Source organism: Phlebotomus papatasi, chromosome 2, assembly GCF_024763615.1.
Source record: "Phlebotomus papatasi isolate M1 chromosome 2, Ppap_2.1, whole genome shotgun sequence".
NCBI classification, from domain to species: Eukaryota; Metazoa; Arthropoda; class Insecta; order Diptera; family Psychodidae; genus Phlebotomus; species Phlebotomus papatasi.
Window position 1 is genome coordinate 66,508,692 of NC_077223.1, and position 22,326 is coordinate 66,531,017.

At 33.4% G+C, this 22,326-nt stretch overlaps 1 protein-coding gene across 1 annotated transcript; it reads right to left on the minus strand.

Annotated features, from left to right (window-relative positions):
- Positions 1-19,754: 19,754 nt before the first annotated feature.
- On the minus strand, positions 19,755-20,539 carry LOC129801013 (general odorant-binding protein 66-like). Its single transcript, XM_055845767.1, has 4 exons — positions 20,528-20,539; positions 20,405-20,449; positions 20,206-20,337; positions 19,755-20,144 (listed from the first exon to the last, which is right to left on the minus strand). The coding sequence occupies exons 1-4, from the start codon at positions 20,537-20,539 to the stop codon at positions 19,755-19,757; spliced, it is 579 nt and encodes a 192-aa protein (XP_055701742.1).
- Between the last annotated feature and the right edge of the window lie 1,787 nt (positions 20,540-22,326).

Genomic DNA, 22,326 nt, shown 5'->3' on the forward strand with positions numbered 1-22,326 from the left:
CTTTACAAGTGAAATTTAAACAAAATTTTAATGAAAGAGTAAAGTTTGCTTAATAGCGATTTTTGTCTGTCCCGAAATACCCAATTGTCCCGAAATACACTATTCTTACTTCTTTACATTTTTTGCTATTTTGAATAAAAAATTATGCATTTTTTTTTAAACATTTTTCGATAAAAATATTACTCTGGATGGGCACTCAATGGGTCAAGTGGTAGAGCACTCGCTCTATGATGCAAGTGTCCCGGGTTCGAATCCCCTTTAGGTCACCAGGAATTTTTCTGGCGTTAAAGGTATTCGAAATTGCATCCAATGAGCTTCACTGCACTTGATTCCACGGGGCATGGGACTGACAACCTCATCCCTGTATAAGAAAAAATAATAATGGATGTCCCGAACTCCCCTTGTAGGAAGGCCTAGTTCCTCTATGGAACGTTGTGCCACTAAAAAAACTTATTCTGGATAGAATAAGAAACATAAATAGTTGTATCAACAAAGAAAAAAATAATTTGAGAAGTCATTAGGCTATTTGAAATTTGAAAATGCTAAAAAGTGTCCCGAAATACCACACGTTACCCTAAAACTTTCATTAGTTTTTGTGTAATTTTCAAAAACATAAAAATCATTTGTTGTATCACAAATTAAAAAAAAAAATTAGAAAAAAATTTAGTCAGTACGAGGAGGTGTGGCTACATTGAGCTGGAACTACATTGAAAAAGCTCATTTTCGCATATTTCTAAGAGAACAACACAATTTTGGATCTAGGGTAAAATGGGATAATTCGGAATTAATGTCTATTTTGGAATTTTGATATATTCTCACTGTTCCAGATGATCAAAGAGGAAAGGAACAGCACGAAGAAGTACAAGGCTTTACATTAAAGAGTACTACCACCTACTTCGTTGTTTTTCCTTATGCCATCTAAAACTGTTAGGAAATCTCACAGTTCTAAATTAGACATGATTCCAAGTTACCTCATCTTACCCTAAATTAAACTAAAGCTAGGTCGACCCTTCTTTAGTAATATGCAAAAATAGCGTTTTCAATGCACAGCTCTAGCTCAATGTAGCCCTATCTCCTTTTAAATGTTAATAAATTTTCTTTATTATTGCTGACAATTTGTAGGGGAAGTGCGCATAATTTGGGACAGAGTGCATTATGCACCAATGTACTAAATTTGAAGTGCAATTTCAATTTCAATTCAAGATTTTTCTTACTTCCTTTTCAGAAGTGTTCTTTGGGACCTTTACAAGTAGTTTAGCGTCTTTGAATTTTCTAAAATTAACCTTAATACGTTTAAAAATGAATAAATATGTAGAGCAGAATCAGACTACAATTTTGGATACCTGTTTTGCAATTTGGACACTGCTTGTAATTTTGGACGGCTAATCCACCTCGATAGAATGCAGTTTATTTTAAAAACTTAACTTACCAAGTTCTCTTCCTGATTATGAGAACGAAATGTAGAATGTTCCACGGAACCCGAAAAATTTCCATATAATTCATTAAAAAGTCTCATTCCGAATCTCTTGTAACGCTTTTTACACTGTATCTCGTTCGTGGAAATGATGATCTTTTGTTTCTTAAGGCATTTTTAGAACTTAGTTCTTCACAAAAACTAAAAATTTAGAAAATTTTGAGGAAAACGACACCTGTCAAAAGCAAGTATCACCTCTCTGGTGAATCTCTGACACAAATGTCCATTTTCACAAGAAAAATGTAATTCACAAGCCAAAACTCACTCCAAGTCAAATGCATAAATTGCTATTAACGTGAATTAGCACAAAATTCAATGTATTTTATAATAATTTCACTTAAAAACTGGCTTAAAATTATCAAAGAAGAATTATTAGTACTTCGTCTCAGCCAAATATGACTGTCATATTTCTCGAAAGAAGCTACTTACACTGAAGTTTCAACAAAGCAATTTTAACTGAAATTATATTCGAACTTCAACGTATTTAGTGTTAATATCTTCTAAAAAGAATAAATATTTGTCAGAAAACCAAAATCATTAAATACTGGAAGAAAATTCCATAATTTGAATCAATTTATTTGTGGTGTCCAAAATTATCCTCAAAGTGTCCAAAATTACAAACTGTTCCAAATTACAAGCACTTCTCCTACATAGCAAACAGCTGGATATTTACAAAAATATTCTAAATTTTCTACATCCCTCCACTTTACGAATTTGTACAAACATTAGAAAAATAGCTTTAGATAGGGTCGAATGAACACCTCTTCGACAGGGAAACCCTATTGACACTTTTGTCAAAATGTTCAAATTTTTTTAATGTATCTATTAAAATGTAAGAAATATGGCGTTTTTTCATTAATCTACGTTTTTGATAAGGATAAGTGTTAAAATTTCGTATTCCAAATGGTGCAGTGTAGGGTGTCAATAGGTCCTGACACGAGTTTTTAAAGTGTCAATAGGTGTTCCTTTCACCCTATAGTCAGGAAAAAATATTTTTTCTGAGTTACTAATGACTCAATCGCTCTTAAAGGGTTGAAGAAAAGGCTGCAGCAGAGTGGTAAGTATTTTGTTAAAAATGATGAGTACCCTATTAGGTGAGATTCTTAACAATCTCACCTACTATAATCCTAACAAAATTTCATGTCGTCCGATCGACCTCAAACTTGGCCAAAATGTGTTTCAGCACTTCCTGATCACGAATATATATGTGGCTATTTTACGTTCCCGGCCGGCCGGCCGGCCGCTCTTTGGAGCTTAATAGCTCCTAAACTAAAAGAGATATCGACTTGCGGTTTTCGGCAAAGGTTATATATCGAGTGAAAATTGCAACTTGGTGCATTGATCCCCCACGCCCCACCCCTCCTTCCGCCATTTTGAAGACCCCCCTTTTTTTTGTTTTCTCAATAGATCCGCCCCTATGGCATCGAGCGGGCTCAAATTTTAGTATGTTATAGCTGGGCCTTAGAGCTTTCCATCAATACCAAACTTAAGGTCCCCCGACCCCCCTGACCCGAGCTATAAGGGTCCAAAATAAAATTCTTAAAATGGCCATAACTCCGGTTCTAATTGTCAGAATTTAAAAAATGAGGGCTTTTTGGAAAGCTCTCGTGAAATGCCACTTCCCCTTCTAACATCTCAAGTTCATAAAACCACCGCTAGGGGCGCTTTTTTTAAAAAGAAAATTTTTAAATCTTAAAAGTTAAATAACTCAAAAATTCCATTGTGCATCGGGCTGAAATTTTAGTATGTTGTAGCCGTTGATTATACCTATCAAACAAAAAAAACCTTAAGTCGATCTAAAACCCCTGACCCGAGCTATAAGGGGTCAAAGTTCGAACATTGACCGGCCTCTATCTCCGGTTCTAACTAACATAGCGACCTAAATTTTACCTTTTTGGTTTCGTCTCGATGAGCACTTTCAGATGGAAGTTCAAAAAGTCACCACAGGTGGCGCTGTGATAGTGTCAAAATTCATCGAAATTCAAAGTCACTTTTCTCAAAAACGGCATTGTGCAAGTTAATGAAATTTTAGTATGTTGTAGTCCAGTCTAGGACGTTTCCAAAATGGTGCGTAAGCGCGCTGTGGTTTCAATAGAACCGGAGATATGAGGGGTCAAAGTTCACGAAATTCAAAAAATCATATCTCCGGTTCTATGTGACCGATTTTGATGAATGAGGGCTTAAACGAAAGATCTCACCAAATGCTACAACTTTCTAGAATATTTGAACTTCGTGGGACCAACACCAGGGGCGCCACAGTCGAAAAACCAATTTCAATATCACATAACCTCAATTATCTCGACTGTCGCTGAACCCATTTTGATGATTACTGCGACATAATTGTAGAACACATTTGTCTCTACATTTCGTCCATACATCATTTTCCACTCAGACTACGCTATCACTCCGATTTTGCCGTTTAAGTGTGAAAAAATTGATTTTTCCCATAATAACGCTTTGAAATCACTCAGATGCCAATTTGACTGCCTCTACTCCACCAAGACACTTAAAATAGGGGTTTAAATGGAAAGTCCCGCAAAATACAACAATTCTTTGATATAGTTGAAGTTCAACAAATGACTACTTGGGGAACTCTGGATGAAAAAACGAGTTAAGAAACAAAAAACCTCGCTTATCTTGGCTTCTGAGTAATCGATGAGCTCAAGTTCTACGGCAAAATTATAGAGAACATTCTGGTCTACATTTCACCCATATAACACTTTTCTGTCAGTTCATCCAAATCCTTGACATTTTGGTTCAAATACAAAACTTGTATAATTTCACGAATTTGATTCAAGATAACTGAATGGCGTCTCCCAACTTCAGCTCCAAATCGAATTTGCATGCACTCCGAGTTAGCTCACGTTAAGAATCTCACCTACATAAGCCGGTTAGGATTATCTGTCCCTTTATTGTGGCAAAGCGAAAATTATTAAATTATGAACCATTTTCAAATTTTACTTACTAAAAATTTGCCACCCTTTTTTTATATAGGGCCATGAGGCCTGACTTTTTGTTCAATATAGAAATAAACAAAGTTTATACAAAATTATATTTCACATATCTTAACGATTATCAACATATTTATTTATATATTTTTATAGTATTTCAAAAAGGCTAATTTTTATGAGGGAACATTTTAAATAAATCTACCTTTATTCTAGCAAAAAGTTTTTTTTATTGTTTTAGTAAAAAGTATTTTAATGTTATCTCACTGTAAAAAATATATTTTTTATTCAAGAATATTCATTCTTAAACTTTATCATATTATTGTGCGTAAACAAGAGCACATGCTTCATCGAGACCATTGGCAAAAAGATCTTTTTACATCCTTTAAAACGTTTAATTTGAAAATAAAACAAAAACTTTTTAATATATTCATTGAGCTAAGATTACACTCTAAACAGACAAATTCGTTTTGATGAGATCTTTAACCTCAAATATTTGAGTTTTTTAGCTTTCAAAAATTAAACAACTTTAATGAAAAACACTGATGATCTTGTGTTTGGATTAGTGGTTTTGGTAAAAAATTGTTTTTCAATTCGCTCCAGTCGAGATCTCAAAATGTTCTACGTTTTATTCTTGCTACAATAAAATCATTAAAAAGAAAATCTGAAAACGAAGTCGTAAACATGAAATCTTCCAAAATAAATTGGTAGTCTGAGTACAAGTTCTAAGATTAAGTGCTCCAGTTCACTTTGAAATTTAGTAACGACGAAGCTTTCCGCTGAATTTAAACAATCATTTGCATAATTCACATTTTCGAATGCGTAAGTAAGAGCAATTTGTGCTGTTTATTTGCATTTTTTTGTGTGGTATTCTCACTCAGGTTCTCAAAATATTGGCAAAGTGAAACTTGCTGAATAAGTGTTCATCAACATTACGGTGGAAAAGGCGTTCTTTTCCGCTTTTACTATTAGTTGAGTGGGCTAAGAATAAATACCCCGCAGATTGGATGCTCTCTCGAAGCTTCTTCACTTCTCATGACGATTTCGAGACAAAGTGTCGCTTGTTTTTTTCCGAGGGTGACAATACTGCTGGGTCATCATAGAGATGGTCCGGGATTAGAATCTAACTTGTCATGGCGATAAATTGTGAAAATAAATATTTGTGCCTCTGATTTGGTGGATGAGATGTGAGAAAAAAATGGTTGTGTATAGTGCAAAACGGACAACATCATTACAAGATATCTTAAGAGCAATTTTCATCTGATGATCAAACTGGTGATCGTCAAAAATGCTGCCCATTGCTCACGCGATCCCAGCTTTGGGGAATATTAGTTGTGGAAGGCACTAATAAAAAGCACTTTGCGCTTGATGAAATCTCTCGTCAGACCACTTTCAGACCAATTGTGGAGCTCGGAAATGGTCACACCACCCTGCATCTCAATTTCTTTGCCATCTCCCCTTCATTTTTCTCTTCCGTTCTTTTGTGATCCAACATCGCGATCATGATCGCGAGATTTTTGCACACACACTCGCCGTTTCACCGCAAATTCCAACGTATCATTTCAATTTTCTACCATTCTTACTTTCTTTCTGATTATTTTTTTCGAACACAATCGCGGTCATTCGGAACACGTGATCTTCTGTTGTTCTTTCTTTCAGTTTTCTCAAAACGATCATCAATGGAAAAAATCATAAATTATTACAGAATGATTAATTTAATTAAAGCAAATTGTAATAAGAATGATCAGGTTGTTTGCAGACTTCGTATTAAGATTAATAACGTGGAAATATCTAGGAAGTTCCGTGGAAATTCCTTGGAAATTCCGTGGAAGTTCCGTGAAAATCCAGTGGGGATTACATTTAAATTTCGTAGATGTTCTGTGAAAGTTCCGTGAAAATTAAGTGGAAGTTCCGTGGAAATTCCACAATACAAATTTCCGTTCTTTTATGCAATAAATTAATAAATAGTACAACAAATTTTTTATAATACTAAAACTTATTTTCAGATATCCATATTTCCTTCGATCTTATTGTAAACCTATTTCCAATGAATTATATACGTTGCAAAAAACCTGGCAGTTATAAACGTCAATATTCAAATCCGTCCCAGGGACGCTTCTTAGCCGTTGTGGTGTCATTGCCTAATCCTGGGTCTTTGTCACTGTACACTCGGCTCTTCGTTATCCGGCTGACTGGGGGACAAAATGACATTTAGGTTTTTTGAATGATCAACGGTTTTTATATTTTGTGCTGTGTGAATTTATTTTCTGCCTGGCAAAGAACAAGAGAATTTTCTTCATGGTGTGCTTATGTTTCTTTTTTTTATCACAATTATGTATTAAAAACTTCGATACAATGATAATAATACTTTAATTCACACTGGAGAAACTTCATCTTTAGTAAAAATTATTTTGAATACATCAACCGCCAGTGTTTGGCAGCTATCATCCGGATAACGAAGTGCCGGATAACGAAGAGCCGTGTGTACCTATAAGTTGGAGAGCCGAAAAAAGTCAGTCCGGTCTAGGACGTTAGAGAAGAGAAACGTCTGGACTTGATCTCTCGGGGGAATCTGGCTGGGTGATAGAAGATGTGGCTGCTAGTTGCTTAAGAGAGCTCATTTCCTGTCAATCCTTCCAACCTAAGGATCCGACCTGTAGTTTACATTAAGCTATGTCGCCAAAGTTTGAAGTTTATATAATTGCCTAAGAAAAGTAAAAATCGTGCTAATGTGCCGATTTTGTGTTAATGAACATGCCAATCTGTCGATTTCTAGACAAATTGTGCCGATCTGTCGATTTATATCTCCAGATCGGCACAATTTTGCCGATGGTCGCTCAAGGTTCAATCTGAAAGCCACTTATTCACCCCTTGTATTTAAATTCGTCTACATTGGTTAATGCAATAATTTGGTTAATTTTTCCATTATTATTAGATTAGTTTATGTTATGATGTTTTAAAGAAATGGATATTTTTTGATTAATTAAAATATATATGCAGAATATAGGAAAAAACAGGAGGGTGACATTAGCTCTGAAAAATGCTACCGGTTTCAGTGTAAATTTTTTCCTGTTTTCGTACACATTTCACGAGATATTTCCAAAACTACCTAGGTTGCCAATTTGTAGTTTTCGGTTGTCTATTTAATATTAAGTTGGCTTTTATTTTGTATTTATATTTTTTGCCAATTCATTCTAGACTGACAGGAAACAGCTAATAAACCCAAAAGTTTTTCCGACTCGCTAGAAGCATATGGGACATAATAGGAAACATAGGAAATATTATGCCCCTGAGAAAAAATAAGAAAAACGAATATTTTAAAAAGTTTTCAAAAAACATTTTACTGCCAATTTGCATTTTTTATTTACTGAAATTAATGTTTACTTATTTTCCAATATGATTTTTTAATTAGAAAAATTCTCATCTTCGGCCAATTCAGTTTATATCACGCATTTTGCTTCTAAACCAACGGCATCGTAAAGAAGGTGTTTGTTTCAGATAACACGATCCTTTTCGCTCTCAAACAGTTAATCTCTTTTTGAAGAAAATATTGCAAACTCTTTAATGATATGAAAGACGCAATTTCCAAAAATCTGTTAAAATTTATCATTTTTGAGCATCTAACATTTTCGTTTCCGTATTTTTGAAAAATGTTTGTCCTCGAAAAAACACAAAGAATATCATTGAAGATGCGAAACCACCTTCAATGTGGCTTCTTAGTCGTCAATTTTCTTAAAGAATATTATAATCGAAGTTTTATTGACAAGAAATCACACATAACGCATAATTAAATGCCACGAGGCGCAAAAAGTAATGTTTGACCTCTAAGAAAACTCTTTGAAATTAATAAACTAAAATGAATAAATTTTATTCATGTAGTTCAATGACCTATTTAAATTACTTAAGCTAAACTTTGGTCCCTATCGTGGTCTCCACACTTTCAAAGCAGATCAAGTTTTTTGTATAGTGCTTTTTGGCAGGAGATTATACGAGCTTTGGGCAGAGTGATTAGCTCGATCATTCCCGACTAAACCTTTTAGCACAGTGACCAAAATTCACGCATGACAAGTTATGGGAAGAACTTCTTGTTGTATAACAAATGAAGCTTCTAATTAGAACATGCTTGCGTACAAGTTCATTTATCGATTCACATTGGTGATTTTAGAAGTGGTGTGCGTGTCAATCAATAACATTTCCCATTAGCATTATTTTCTGGTCAGGTCTCTGGGTTGGAATGTTCATTTTCAATTCTCGGGGGCATACAACCACGAAAAAATTGAGATCTATAAACCAATTTACAGACTTGGTGACATTGATTGGTTATAGCGGAATGACTAAATTTCCAAAGTGCGCCCATCTTTCTTGGCCCATATTCTTGAATTTTTGTGAAAATTTTTCAGGGAAATAATTTCCGATGGGAAATTTTCCCCGAGTGTGTCATAAAAGTAATTCTGCCTCAAATTTTCAATCTTACATAAGGCATCAAATTAAAATTTATGGTATTTAATATGTGACTAATAAGGCAGAAATTGAAAGATGTTGTTAATGCGTGACCCCATTGGATTGGTAGGAAAAGAAGCTTAATCTGGATATTATACCGACTTTAGACTGGAGGTTTAGCCCAGTTCCCGAAGACCTCAAAAATCTAAATATTAAACAATTTTGTTAAGTTTTCAAAATCTAATGGATAATTAGCCCTTAATATCCAATCCAAAGCCACAATTACCTAAAAAGTCTTGCCTGATGAGGAATTAGAGGATTTAAGCCATATGGCTAAGTATCAGGTCTGAAGCGCGTATTATTGACCCGCAGTAATACCAGAAAATCCTAAACGTACGTCAGGTTACTAAGTGGTTTAATTGAACTGAGTTTCAGTTTCAGAATGCCCAAGCTAGTCTTCGTCAGATTATAAGCGTACTTTAATTACTCGTTTTAGATTTGTAGATCTTATACTATCACAAAAGTGAAGAAGACAGAGTTTAAACGTACTCCAACAATTCAAATGGAAAGCAATTCAAAACATGTTTAACGCGACTTATTATCCTACGTGCTGAATCTATACTTTCTAAAATTTTCATTAAAAATAGCTTAAAAATCAGCCGTTAGGGCCTGATTTTCGAAGATCTTTTTGAAAAAAGATACTTTATCCTAGACAAGATTTCTCAGAGTATATTCGTCTGAAATCAAAATGAATCATAAAAGCTGAGATTGCAAAAAAAATTCTCACTGGTGATCATCGGAATTTTTATAATCAACTCATCCGGTGGCACCCAAAATCCCGAATGCCAAAATCCCTAAAGCCCAAATCCCGAATGGGCCAAAATCCCGAAAACCAAAATCCCAAATTCTTAAAAGTGTCATAGCTACTCCCACGATTGCGCCCGCGCTTGCTGGATGCAAAGGGAAATCTTCTGTGTCTTAGGAAATTATTCTAAACATTTTCTTCCATATAATTTCATCGTTTTCAGGATTTTGAAAATTTGGGATTTTGGCTTTCGGGATTTTGGCATTCGGGATTTTGGCTTTCGGGATTTTGGCTTTCGGGATTTTGGCCTTTTCGGGATTTTGGCTTTCGGGATTTTGGGTGCTACCGGATGAGTTGATTATAAAAATTCCGATGATCACCAGTGAGAATTTCTTCACCTCAAGACTAAAACAACTTTTTAATCTTGCCCAGAGCTTTCGGTCCGGATATGGACCTTCTTCAGTGGTCGACTAAGACTATGTTTTTTGTGATTTCTTGAGGATTAGTTCACTTTGTGGGAATTAAGGAAAAACATCACAGCAGGAAAAATCAGTTGGGAAAGTTTTTATGGGATTTTTTCTTTCTGCAAAGACTCTTTCAGTGACGTGTTTGGTGCTTTTAATGACAATTTAGTAAAATTGTCAGTAACGTATGGTATTTAAATATTTCACAATTTAATAAATGGCAATTTCAATTCAATAATTGACAATTCACAATTTAACAATTTAATAAACACGTCCCTGAAAGAGTCTTTGCAGAAAGAAAATTTAGAAATTATTAAATTGTAAAATATTTAAATCCCATTAAAACCTCCCCAACTGATTTTTCCTGCTGTGATGTTTTTCCTTAATTCCCACAAAGTGAACGAATCCTCAAGAAATCACAAAAAACATAGTCTTAGTCGACCACTGAAGAAGGTCCATATCCGGACCGAAAGCTCTGGGCAAGATTAAAAATGTGTTTTAGTCTTGAGGTGAAGAAAACTCTCACTGGTGATCATCGGAATTTTTATAATCAAAATAGGAAAATACGACACAATATTCGTATGGGAATATTTTCCCCGATTTCAAGAATAGTGACTCAGAATGGTAAATTGACCCGGGAGCACAAATTGCCTCAAGGCTGGACAAATAGTGATGGAGGAGTGATCATTGCTCGATGATGGCTCAACACACAGGTGATTTTTCTGCAATCTCACGTGGGTGATGGTCAAAAGAAATACAACAGAAGCCGTCCACTGTGAGAATCTACAATGCTACCGTCACGATTTATTGCATAAGATCGCGATGATCGAGTGAAGATCACTTTCTAATGCGCTTGCGTGTTATCACCAGTTTCCACAGACGAAATGAAATCAATCAAATACAGAGGCAAAGTTCACGTTTTGACTGGGGAACTTGGTCTGGTGTGAGTTATTTTTCCCTCTAGCTTTTGACTCTTTTTTTTTATTTCCAACCATATCGATCTCAGACCAGTCTGGTGGATTTCACCCAATCAACCTACTTCACTGCAATCCCACCAAATTGTATCGGGGCCAGTGCGGCGTTGTATAATTGAAAAATCTTTGTACTCTGGCCGATATGGAGGAAGTCAGTGAAACTCCGGTTTAAACTTCATGAGCAATTTCATTCACTTTATTGAATAATCCCGCGACAGAAATACCCTCACGTCGCCAAATGTCTCTCTGTCCACTAGTTTTGATACAAAGTGCACAAGTAACACCCAAAGAGATTAATCTTTCATCATTTCCTCAATTATTGACGCATAATAGCAAAAAGTTTATGCTTTTGTGATTAGTTCAGACCTTCAAGTACATTGATTATATCAGAAGGTGCCTCTTCAATGATTTCTCCAAAAAATATCTCCTCGAAAGCCAGTGTGATCTTTTAAATAATTCAACAAAAACAACTGACTAGAATGCAAAAACGGATTGGCATTTCCTGGAAATATACAAAAAAAAAAAAACAAAATACATTGTAATGAGATAAAGCAATAATAAATATGATATAATCTTATACAAAATTACCCCATGGTAAAGGAAATATCATCAAAATGTTAATAACATTTTTATTATTATTCATACTTTAATTTAGAAAATTTGTTTAGGTTACAAGAAAACAACCATAAGTTAAAAGCTTTAATATTCTTCACATTAACCCTTTGAAAATAGTGAAATAATTTCCTTAATACCAAGAGAGAAAAGGTTAAAGATTTAAGCAGAATATATAAGTTAATCCAGCCTTAAAATTATCTAAAATTAAATGTTTACAAGGTCCTCCCAATCCGCTTTAGAAGTTTATGTAGTTAATTTTGCATTTCTTAATACTTTCATTCAAGTGGACCTTTCAAGTTCACTAGTCTTTATAACAAAGACTTTAATAGAGAGAACATCAACAATTTAAAAATAGTTATAAAGTTTTAGTTTAAAATTGATGTTAAAAAATTCAAATAATACGTTAAAGTAGAAAAGTCTAGTATAAGCATATGAAAGACGGATTTTCAAATTGTAAAAAGACTTTAATTGATCATTTAAATAATGATGAAGACCCATACAAATGATCGAGTTTGATCATAAATATGATTACTTAATGTTAAATTCGTTTACTTAATTAATACTTAATATTTAATTATTTAATTACTTAAGGCCTCTGCACATTAAGAGCAATTTTCGTCAAAAATTGCTTTCTTGAATAAAGAAATTACCTACAGTGCTACGATAATAGGCGCAAACGTCAAAATTCTGGTAATTTTTTAGGAAAATTGCTTCCAATGTGTTGAGGTCATTAGTTAATTAATTAAAAGGTTACGTGAGTCAAGAAGACAAAATAATTCAATCTCTTATGCCCCCTACACATTAGGAAATTTATGCCCATATTGAAGCAAATTCCCTATGTTTTTGTGGGAAAAACTCTTCAATACGGACATAAATTTCTCTAGTGTGTAGAGACCATTAGACGATTAGACAGATAATAGTACAACATTTAAATTATATTTTCTGAAATTTTTATTTAAAAAACTTAAAAATTCTCAGAGTACACTGAAAAAAATATCGGCACCCTCCCGGGTAATATGGTTATACCAGCAAAAAGTTCCCATACATTAGTGGGACTTTTAACGTCAAGCGATATTGAAATCACCTGAAACGGCTAAATTTTTACTACAGCTGCCAAAATCAAAAAATTTTCTGCTTGTGAAACATATAACTTCAGTCGACAAAGTAATTTTGATTTTCCTGGTATATTAAAAGGACTCTGAACGTCAAAAAATGTCGATTTGGTATTACCGGTAATAAAATTATCCTTTCTGGGTTAACTATTTAACCTCATGGGGATATTATGCATTTAGGGTATAATATTATGCTTCCTGGGTAAAGTATTTGACTCAAAATGAAAAATATGTATGGTTCTCTCTTTCACACAAAACAAATAACAGTTGTCTCTTTCATTTTTTCACGGTCATGCGATGCGCCATTTTTATGAGGCGTCAGTTCTAATTTGACATGTAAATTGTGCAGAGTGAATTTCGTGAAGTGAACTTTTTAAAGAATTTTCTCAGGAAATTGTAATTTTTAGACTTTTATAAGAAGTTCGAAGGTAAGTTAATATACCATTATACAACCTACTGGTAAAAATTCCATGGAATCCACGCGAAATCAACAAAAAAAACTTATGACATTTTTCTCTTTCTATTCTTTCTAGAGAACTGTACAATTCCCAGGAATGTTTTCAGTGGATTATCTACGATGGATTAAAAGCAATGATCGAAGAAATCATTTACGAAGACTTATTCTCAACGAAGTTGCGAGCATTGAAAGAGTCAAAGATTTCATTCTGGAGATGGTCACATAACCTTAAGACATCAAACTACTTTATTTGCTTCTTTTCCTTGACCTGCAAGCCTGGCCAATCCCTGCTACCAATCGTTCTTGCCTAAAAGTGTTCATATCTGACTTTAAACTTTTCGTACAAATACCGAAGGAACCAAGAGAAAACGTAATTTGTGACCAAATGAGGAATTGTTTTATGCACTCATTATTTATTAAAAGGTAAGGAGGTTCCCTATTTCCCCTTATATCTAATATCCCTTAGAGTCCTAGCTTGATTTTTTTTTCTCATTTTAAGACAATCGCTTTTTTTTGCAGGAAGTAACCAAACACTTCTCGAAATGAGACAAATAACCCATTTTGGAATTCGTCAGCACAAAAGAGTTGAAATTTTTGGGATTCTACGTTGCAATGACGAGGCCGTTGCCAAAAACAAAGCGTGTTGGTCCGGTGGGTCCGGTGATTAACGTGTAGAGAATTAGATTTGAGGGGAAACATCGAGTTGTAACAAATATGACTGTAAGTTGTTATGCCCGTCTTAATATTTGCTAAACTATTACAAAATCGTTATTTAATTTAAAGTTCGCATACGAAACAAAAACCTTTTGAAAAGGAAATGAAAATAAATACGGACATTTTACAAAACTATAGAGTAAATTAAATTCAAATTTCTTACATGAACACAGATGATTTAAAAAATCCAATAATGAGATTTTAAAATTTTAGTATATAGATAAATATTAAACGAAATATTTTGATGAAAGGGCTAATGCCTATGTATTGAAAAAAAAAAGAATACAATGAGAACAGAGGATTAGGTGTTCAAAACATAAGTGAAATGTATAACAACACTCCTTGGAAATTACAAGTGGCCAACTCATTCTGAGCCATTTTTCAGCAGGACGGTAAGAAAGATTAATTTTTTGTAAATAATTAACTCTAATTAATATCTGAACAAAAACAATGTATTTCTTTTCAATTCATCGAAGCATTAATATAAACATCGAAACTTTAATATTTTTTCTTTCAAAATTTGTTTTTTTTGTGTTGGCTCCTTGTATTTCTAAGTGATGGGCAATTCATGAAATTAAAATGACAAACAATCAACTTGCTGGAGTTAATCTCTTTTTTTACAAAAATTTGAACTACAAATTTATTTTGTGCCCCTTTACTTCAAGCAAAGTTCCGCAAGCAATCAGGAAGACTAAAATTTTGAAAAATATTCCTAATAACGAAATTTAGTGACTTATATAATTTGAAAATTTATTAAATTCTATTTCTAAAAGCATTAAAATCTCAAAGATGAAAAATGTGAGTTAGATTCTTATAATTTCCAGGGAGCGGTAATAACTATGAGATTTATTTAGTTTGACACAACAATAATATGTAAATATTTACTGGATGTATTTGATTTCTTGTGATAAAATAAAAAAATATATTTTCTAGAAAACTATTGTTTTATTTTGGTAATATATTGTACTGAAAACGTGAATTACGTTTTTTCCCTAAGGTAAATCGGTATACCAGGAAAAAATAATAGATTTTACAAATACATAATTCACATTACTGGTACCAACAAAATGTTGTTTGTAGCTGGTATAACATTATACCAAATTATACTTTCTCAGTTAAAAATTTTGACCAATAGCGTCAAATGATAGGTTAAAATATTTTCCCTTGGTGGTATAACCATTCTACTATGGTCGGCTAACTGTTATACAAGGACTAAAAGCGTTATTCGTAATACCACAGCAGACTGAATTTTAGTCACGCTCGGTTATATTTTTTTTCAGTGTAGGTTCGTTTGAAATTCAAAAACCAAATATTTTCTGTTATCTGATAAGCTAAACTTGTCCTAGAATGAAGGATTTTATGTGTACTTGATCACAACTTATACTACAAAACGAAACGTGGTTGAAAATTCGCCAAAAATTGTATTGTTTTATATAATTCTCAAAAAAAAATCAAATTTCATTTTTTTAAAAATCCTTCGTACAAAACTAATTTAACTCATCCCCTAACAAAAATTATTTGGATTTTGGATTTCAGATGAATCCACTCTGAAAAATCTTAACCACGGAAAAAATATTTTTTAATGCAGTAAAAATCAGGCCTCACTGGCTGAATTTTTAAAATTTTCAAATGAAAGTTTCAGAAAATATTGTCGAAATGTTGTACTTTTATATCCTTAGAGTTTGAATTACAGTAGACTCTCTCTCAATCGGGAATATGGGGCAAAATGTCATCCGATTTAGCGATAGAATTGAGCGTCAAAGCCTTTGTAAATTCCTCAAAGAGCGCTCAATTATAAAGAATCACGATAAAATAGGAAGAACTACAGCGAATTTGAGCGAATTAGCTTTATAATTAAACGTGAAAATTGTCAACAAAATTTGTTGCCCGATTAAAAAAGAGCCGATTGAGTGAGATTCTACTGTACATACATTTATTATGTTTAAGAAAAAAAAATAGAGGAAAATATGATCTTTTTATTTTAGTTTTTTATACACGTAACCGTTTAATAGTCAATTAATACTTAATTTTTCGTTTAATGCCTAAATTCTTTCATATATTTCGTCAAATTTCATATCCTAAAATGGTGAAAAATAAGGTGTCAATAAGTCATGATGTGATTTCTTATAATGCAAAGAGGTGTTCCATCGATCCTGTCTGCTTTTTACCTACACTGAGAAAAAAAGAGGGTGCGATTAACTTTTTTCCCTTAGAACTTTAACACTTTTATAGGTGTAAAGTATATCAACATTTTTTTTTTATTTTTCCATTTTTTTAAGGGTAAAATTAACATTAAAAAGGGCAATTTTAACCCCTAATACACCTGAAAAGGGTAATATTTACACCGATTTAGGATCAATACTGAAGAGTAAAATTAACATTTCCGGAATGTTAATTTAACTTTTTCGGATTTCTCTCAGTGTAGAAGCGAATATTAAAACATAATTTTTTTAAGAACACATCAGAAATTTAAAACTCTAAATTTGTGTACTTTCGAATTAGATTGCAGAAGAACATCCCTAATTAATCATTTTATTTTAATAAATTAAAGAAATATATATTATTCAATAAATAAATTTTGCCCATGAACTTATCCACATTGGGTTTTTTTTAAATATATTTTTTAAGTAACTTTTTTACTTAATCTTTTGTTTATTTAAGATGTGTTTTCCTCTGATGAACTTCAATTCGACCATTCAGAATATAAGTCGAACAACTCGATTTCTTACAAGAAATAATTTTATTCGCTTCTTGGATATTTCTTTATAGACCTCTACCTTCCCTGTAAATATTATACTTGAAAGATAAGTATTTTCAAAGTTATAGAGATTTTAAATCTCAAAAATCCTATACTCTGCATGTAAAATCTCAGCTTCAAATCGCTCTCCTGTAAAATTTGCCTAGGGAAAGTGCCCATGCTTGATACTATTGGAAGCTTCGTAATGACTAAATTTTTTTAATGTTTCTCAATAAATGTGACGCCGCAATATATTTTAAAAACCGGCCCATTTCCATAGTTTTTAAAATATGGTTGCGATGAGTCACATATATATTGTGAAACATAGAAAATTTAGTCATTACGAAGCTTCCAATGGTATCAAGCATTGGTACTTTCCCCTACTGCGAGTTATTCTGAGCGGTCGAATTGTTGTACGAAATTTCCATATTTAATATTGATTGCGTAAGGTAAAAGTTTAAGAAAAACAGCAAGAACTAAAAAAAATACAAAATTGAAATTTTGTGGTTATGGTTTATTTTATTAGCAATTAAGAGCTAACAAAGTTTGCAAATTTTTGGTAAATAACAAAATTGAAGTTAAACACAAGAATTAGTAAATTAGATTTTGTGTTTGTTTTCGGAATGGAAAATTCAATTCATCATCACTGATTAATTGCTTTTCCGTCAGACGTATTTAGAAAAATCAATGAAATGCACAATCATTTCTTAAAACGATACTGATTAACTCACAAAGAACATATTTGTCCATAAATGAACATACCAGTCTAGAACTCGCAGGCTTTTGCATTTTGAGAAATTGTAATTACGCATCTATGAACAGTTAATTAATTCACCACAAAAGACGTCAATTTGCATTGTGTCGTAACATTACATACAAATTGACCACATATTCTTTCTCGATCATACTCTATGAATTTTGTCGTGGAAAAATGTATTCAAAATTCATTAATTGATCGATTAATTAAATTTACATTTGTACAAGTTTATTTCCGCGTATTAGTGGAAAACTATACCGCTATGACGTTCTTCTTACTTCGAGTTTAAGTAGTAACTTGACTTAAAGTATGTGTTTTTGCTTTGATTTCCAGAAAAATATTAGTCATGCCAACGAACTGACGCTCTGGGTTTTAAAATAAGAACCTGTTTTAAATTTTTCCACAACAACAAATAGAATTTTCAAAGGTCAGGAAAACTTCCCAACCGCTAAAAACAAGGGTAATAAACATTATAACAGAAGAAATGTAAAGGATCTCAGCTAAAAGTATCAGCCATTGAGAACTGATTATTTAGAATGGGTGAAAGTACTCTCCCTTCGAACATTCATGCCTTCGAACAATGTGAATTTTCTTTCAGTTTTCCTAAAAGCCTTATTTCTATTAAATATTAGTTAGCTTACTATCAATTATTGATAATTATGTGACAATCATGTAGAAATCTATTAAGAAAAGTAAGAGAAATTCACATTATTCGAAGGCATGAACGTTCGAAGGGAGAGTACTTTCCCCTACTTACTAATTTGGACACTTATTTATAATTGAAATTTAATTTAATGTTAAACTGGCTTAAATGAAATCAAAGTCCCGGATTGAGAACCACTGGTGGAATTACATCTCTTATTTTAAATTAAGAGGAAGGTGTCTTTGCTAAGATATTGAAAGGGAAACTTTCTGACAAAACAAAAAAATGAAAAAAAAAATTAATAAAAGCAAAAATTAATTAAATATTTGTTTTTTTAACTTTAAGAAAAAAACAATTTATACACTTGAAATAAATTACTTTAAAAAAGGGGTGGCAAAGCGTCCGAGGCTTTGCGAGCTGCTCGAACTCCCAAGAAAGAGCTCTGTCTTATATACCTTTTCGCAAGTTTTTCTGGTGTATATAAAATTATGGTAGAATTTAATTTGTCTATAAGTCACCACGAAACCATCTTTATGTTGATTTTTTTTTTCAAAAAGAGAGTTTCAAAAAAATCATTAATCTTTTAATTAATTTATTGACCAAATCGGATGAAAATTAGGCTTTTGACCTTGAATAATTCAAGATGGTGATTTTTTCGGTGATAGGTGTCTAAGGACGAAATGTTCAGCTGGACTACCTCCAAAACGTTTCCAAAAATGAACGAAATCGTCAGGGCCAATCTTTTGTAAAGTTAGAAAAACTTCATTTTTGACCTATTTTTGGGGGTCAGGGAACGCATGAAAGGGGAGGGGGGAAAAATAAAGAGGCTGGGTTCGAGATAATGTCATTTGAGGAGGGGTCATCGAAGACCGGAAGTTGATATCTCTTACTGCTTGATTTTTTTATGGGTCAAAAGACTGAAAAATTGCTAAAGACACGACAGTATTTTTAAAATAGAGCTATAACCGTTACTTTTCCGATCCATCACCGATTATGACCGATGCAGTCGGGTTCAGAATTAAAAGATCTTTCAAAAAGGTCCAAATTTGTGCAAATCCGTTAAAAATTGGGCTCTCCAGGCTGGTTGACCTTTGACCTTGAATAATTCAAAATGGCGATTTTTTCGGTGATGGGTATCTAAGTACGAAATGTTCAGCTGGACTATCTCCAAAGTATTTCCAAAAATGAACGAAATCGTCAGGGCCAATCTTTTGCAAAGTTAGAAAAACTTCATTTTTGGCCTATTTTTGGAGGATAGGGAACGCATGAAAGGGAAGGGGGAAAAATAAAGAAGTTGGGTTCGAGATAATGTCATTTAAGGAGGGGTCATCGAAGACTAGAAGTCAATATCTCTTACCATTTGGCAGCCAGGATGGAGAGAAGTTGCAAAAAGACACGATTGTTAAAACTGCTCTCTCTTGGAGTTCGAGCAGTTAAAATGTACTATTTATTGACTGTTTATTCTATACAGACTGACCAAAAAGTTTCATTTATACTACAAATAAATTGTGTACTTACGAATACTTAAAGGTTTTACAACTTTATTTGAAATTTCCGCAAAGGTACAATGATGCTTAATGTGAATAATTAACAGTTGATATAGTCCGTGTATGATTATTCCTCTTCGGTTAATTCGAGCTTCTTCTTAGGGTATGGACAATCATTGAGGTATCCTTTGAGCTCTTCGCATTCGGGATTGTCACTTTTAAAGACACTTTCTGGGCAATTCTGGTACAGTTCTTTCATGAAGCATCCCATGAGATAGCCATACTTGGGGTGACATTGTCTGTCATCTGGATTAAGGGGTGGAAGGGACATGATCTTCTCAAATTCCTCGGTTTTGGTGTCCAACTCTGCTAAGCATTTCTCTGCAGTTTGGTCAACTACTGCTTCCCATTCATGAACGTCTCCTGCTGCCTCCTTCATCATCTCCTTCACCTTACTCACATCGATCTTTCCATCAGTAACAGCTCCCGTAGAGTTCACGATACACTCAGAGACGCACTAAAAGTCGTTGAAATTTTTGATGATGATTTGCAAAAAACTAAATTGATAAGCAACTTACGCATCCTCTCTCGGGACCACCGGACTCAATAGCTTCCAGATTCCTGCGGGATTGCTTACCGAATTCTTCAACGCATTTGTGGAAATGGTCATCATCGACAGGACGTGGGAAGTGACAGCAATCCTTGGGATTCTGACCAGGACATTCAAGAACTTATTTCCACCATCTAATTACTAAATTTTGCCCAAAGAAAACTTACCACTTTATTCGGTGGAACACAGTTCTTTGCATCGACATTTGTGGCCTGAGGTAAATTTTGAATTTGTTTAATAACGATTACAGATTTAGGACTTAAAGTAACACTATCCATGGTATCACTTACATTGCATGCCATAGCCACAATTAAGAATCCTATCGCAAGATATTTCTGCATGTTGAATCACTTCACTTGGACACTTTTGGGTAGAATTATGTTTGGAATTGTCCACGAGTTGGCTTTTATAATACAGACTTTCAATGTCAGCGGTTTTTGTCTCTTCAATGGATAAAAAGATAATTGAGCCAAATATCAACAAAATTTGATAATTTTTTAGGAATTGGCACATATTTGACTTTCTTTGCCACAGATGTTGTAATGAGATTTAAGTTTAAAATTTAAACTTGATTTTATTTATTTTTTTAATTAAGCGATAAAATATCCAAAACTCATTTTTAAATTAAAAAAAAAAGTTACTTAATTGCTGATAGTGGACGGAATAGTAGACCCTTTAATGATTTTTGCTTTTTAATGTTTTACGACCGATGTCTCAAGGATGGACGGTCTACGAAGTAATTCTACAATTTTGAATACTTTTACAATTAATACATTGTTATTTCGAATTTGGAAGAAGAATCATGCATATACAGGAAGAAAAATTTTCAACACTTGGACTTGATCACAAAAATGTTTGAAAATGTTTACTGGAACTGCAGAACTGCAGTAGTAACTAGTAACAGTTGAGGAGGTGATGCCGTTGAGAAAAGCTTCCAAAATATTCTATATTTCGAATAAACTTTACCAGTGTGATTGGTTAAAGCATCCTGAAAGCCAGTGATAAGATTAGATCAGCTTATAGAGGTGCAATTCCTTCATTGCAAATTTGGATTTTGGCAAACTCGAACGATATTTATACTTAAATAATGTAAATTTCGTTTAATAATTCTTAAACTGAATGTAAGATATAATCGTTATTAATAAGGAAAATTTGATGAGAAATGCATAAAAGTAACTGAAAATTTTTAAAGTCGATTATCTCGGAAAATATGAGATATAGAGGCTTGGAACTTTAAATCCATTTAGAGTTTCTTTCAGGTTTGATATGTGCAAAATTTCACTTGAAAATGAAAATAATTGAATGAGAAATGCATAAAAGTCGCTGAAAATCTTTAAAGTCAATTGTCTCGGAAACTATGAGAGATAGAGGCCTCAAACTTTACATACATTTACAGCCTCCTTCAGGCTTGATATGTGCAAAATTTCACTTGAAAATGAAAAAATACGCGCTCCGCGAAAATTCGCGAAAAAATTCACGTCCCGCGAAAATCCGCGAAAAAATTCGCGTCCCGCGAAAGTCCGCGAAAAAATTCGTACCCCGTGAAAATCCTCGAAAAAATCCACGCCCCGAGAAAGTCCGCGAAAAAATACGCACCCCGTGAAAATCCTCGAAAAAAATCGCGCCCCGCGAAAATCCGCGAAAAAAATCGCGCTCCGCGAAAATCCCCGAAAAAATTCGCGCCTCGCGAAAATCCTCGAAAAAAAAATCGTGCCTCGCGAAAGTACGCGAAAATCCGGGAAGAAATTCGCGTCTCGCTAAGATTCGCGAAAACAATCGCGGATCGTGAATTGTATTTGTCACCTTACAAGTCTTCGAATATAGGCTCACTATGTAGAGAGAGAGAGAAGGAAAGGGAGAGTGAGAGTACTATATATATGGGAGAACCTTGTCCGATGCCGCTTTTCCTGCCTGACGCCAATAGCAAATTTTCTTAAAATTGAAATCTTTAAAGTGAAATATCTCAAGAACTGCTCGACGAATGTCTTAATTTTTTTTAATTGGTCTAAATTTTCTAGGCTGCAACATATAAACATAAAATTTTCATAATCGCATACTTAAATTTCGAGATAAACTACAAAAAGTGATT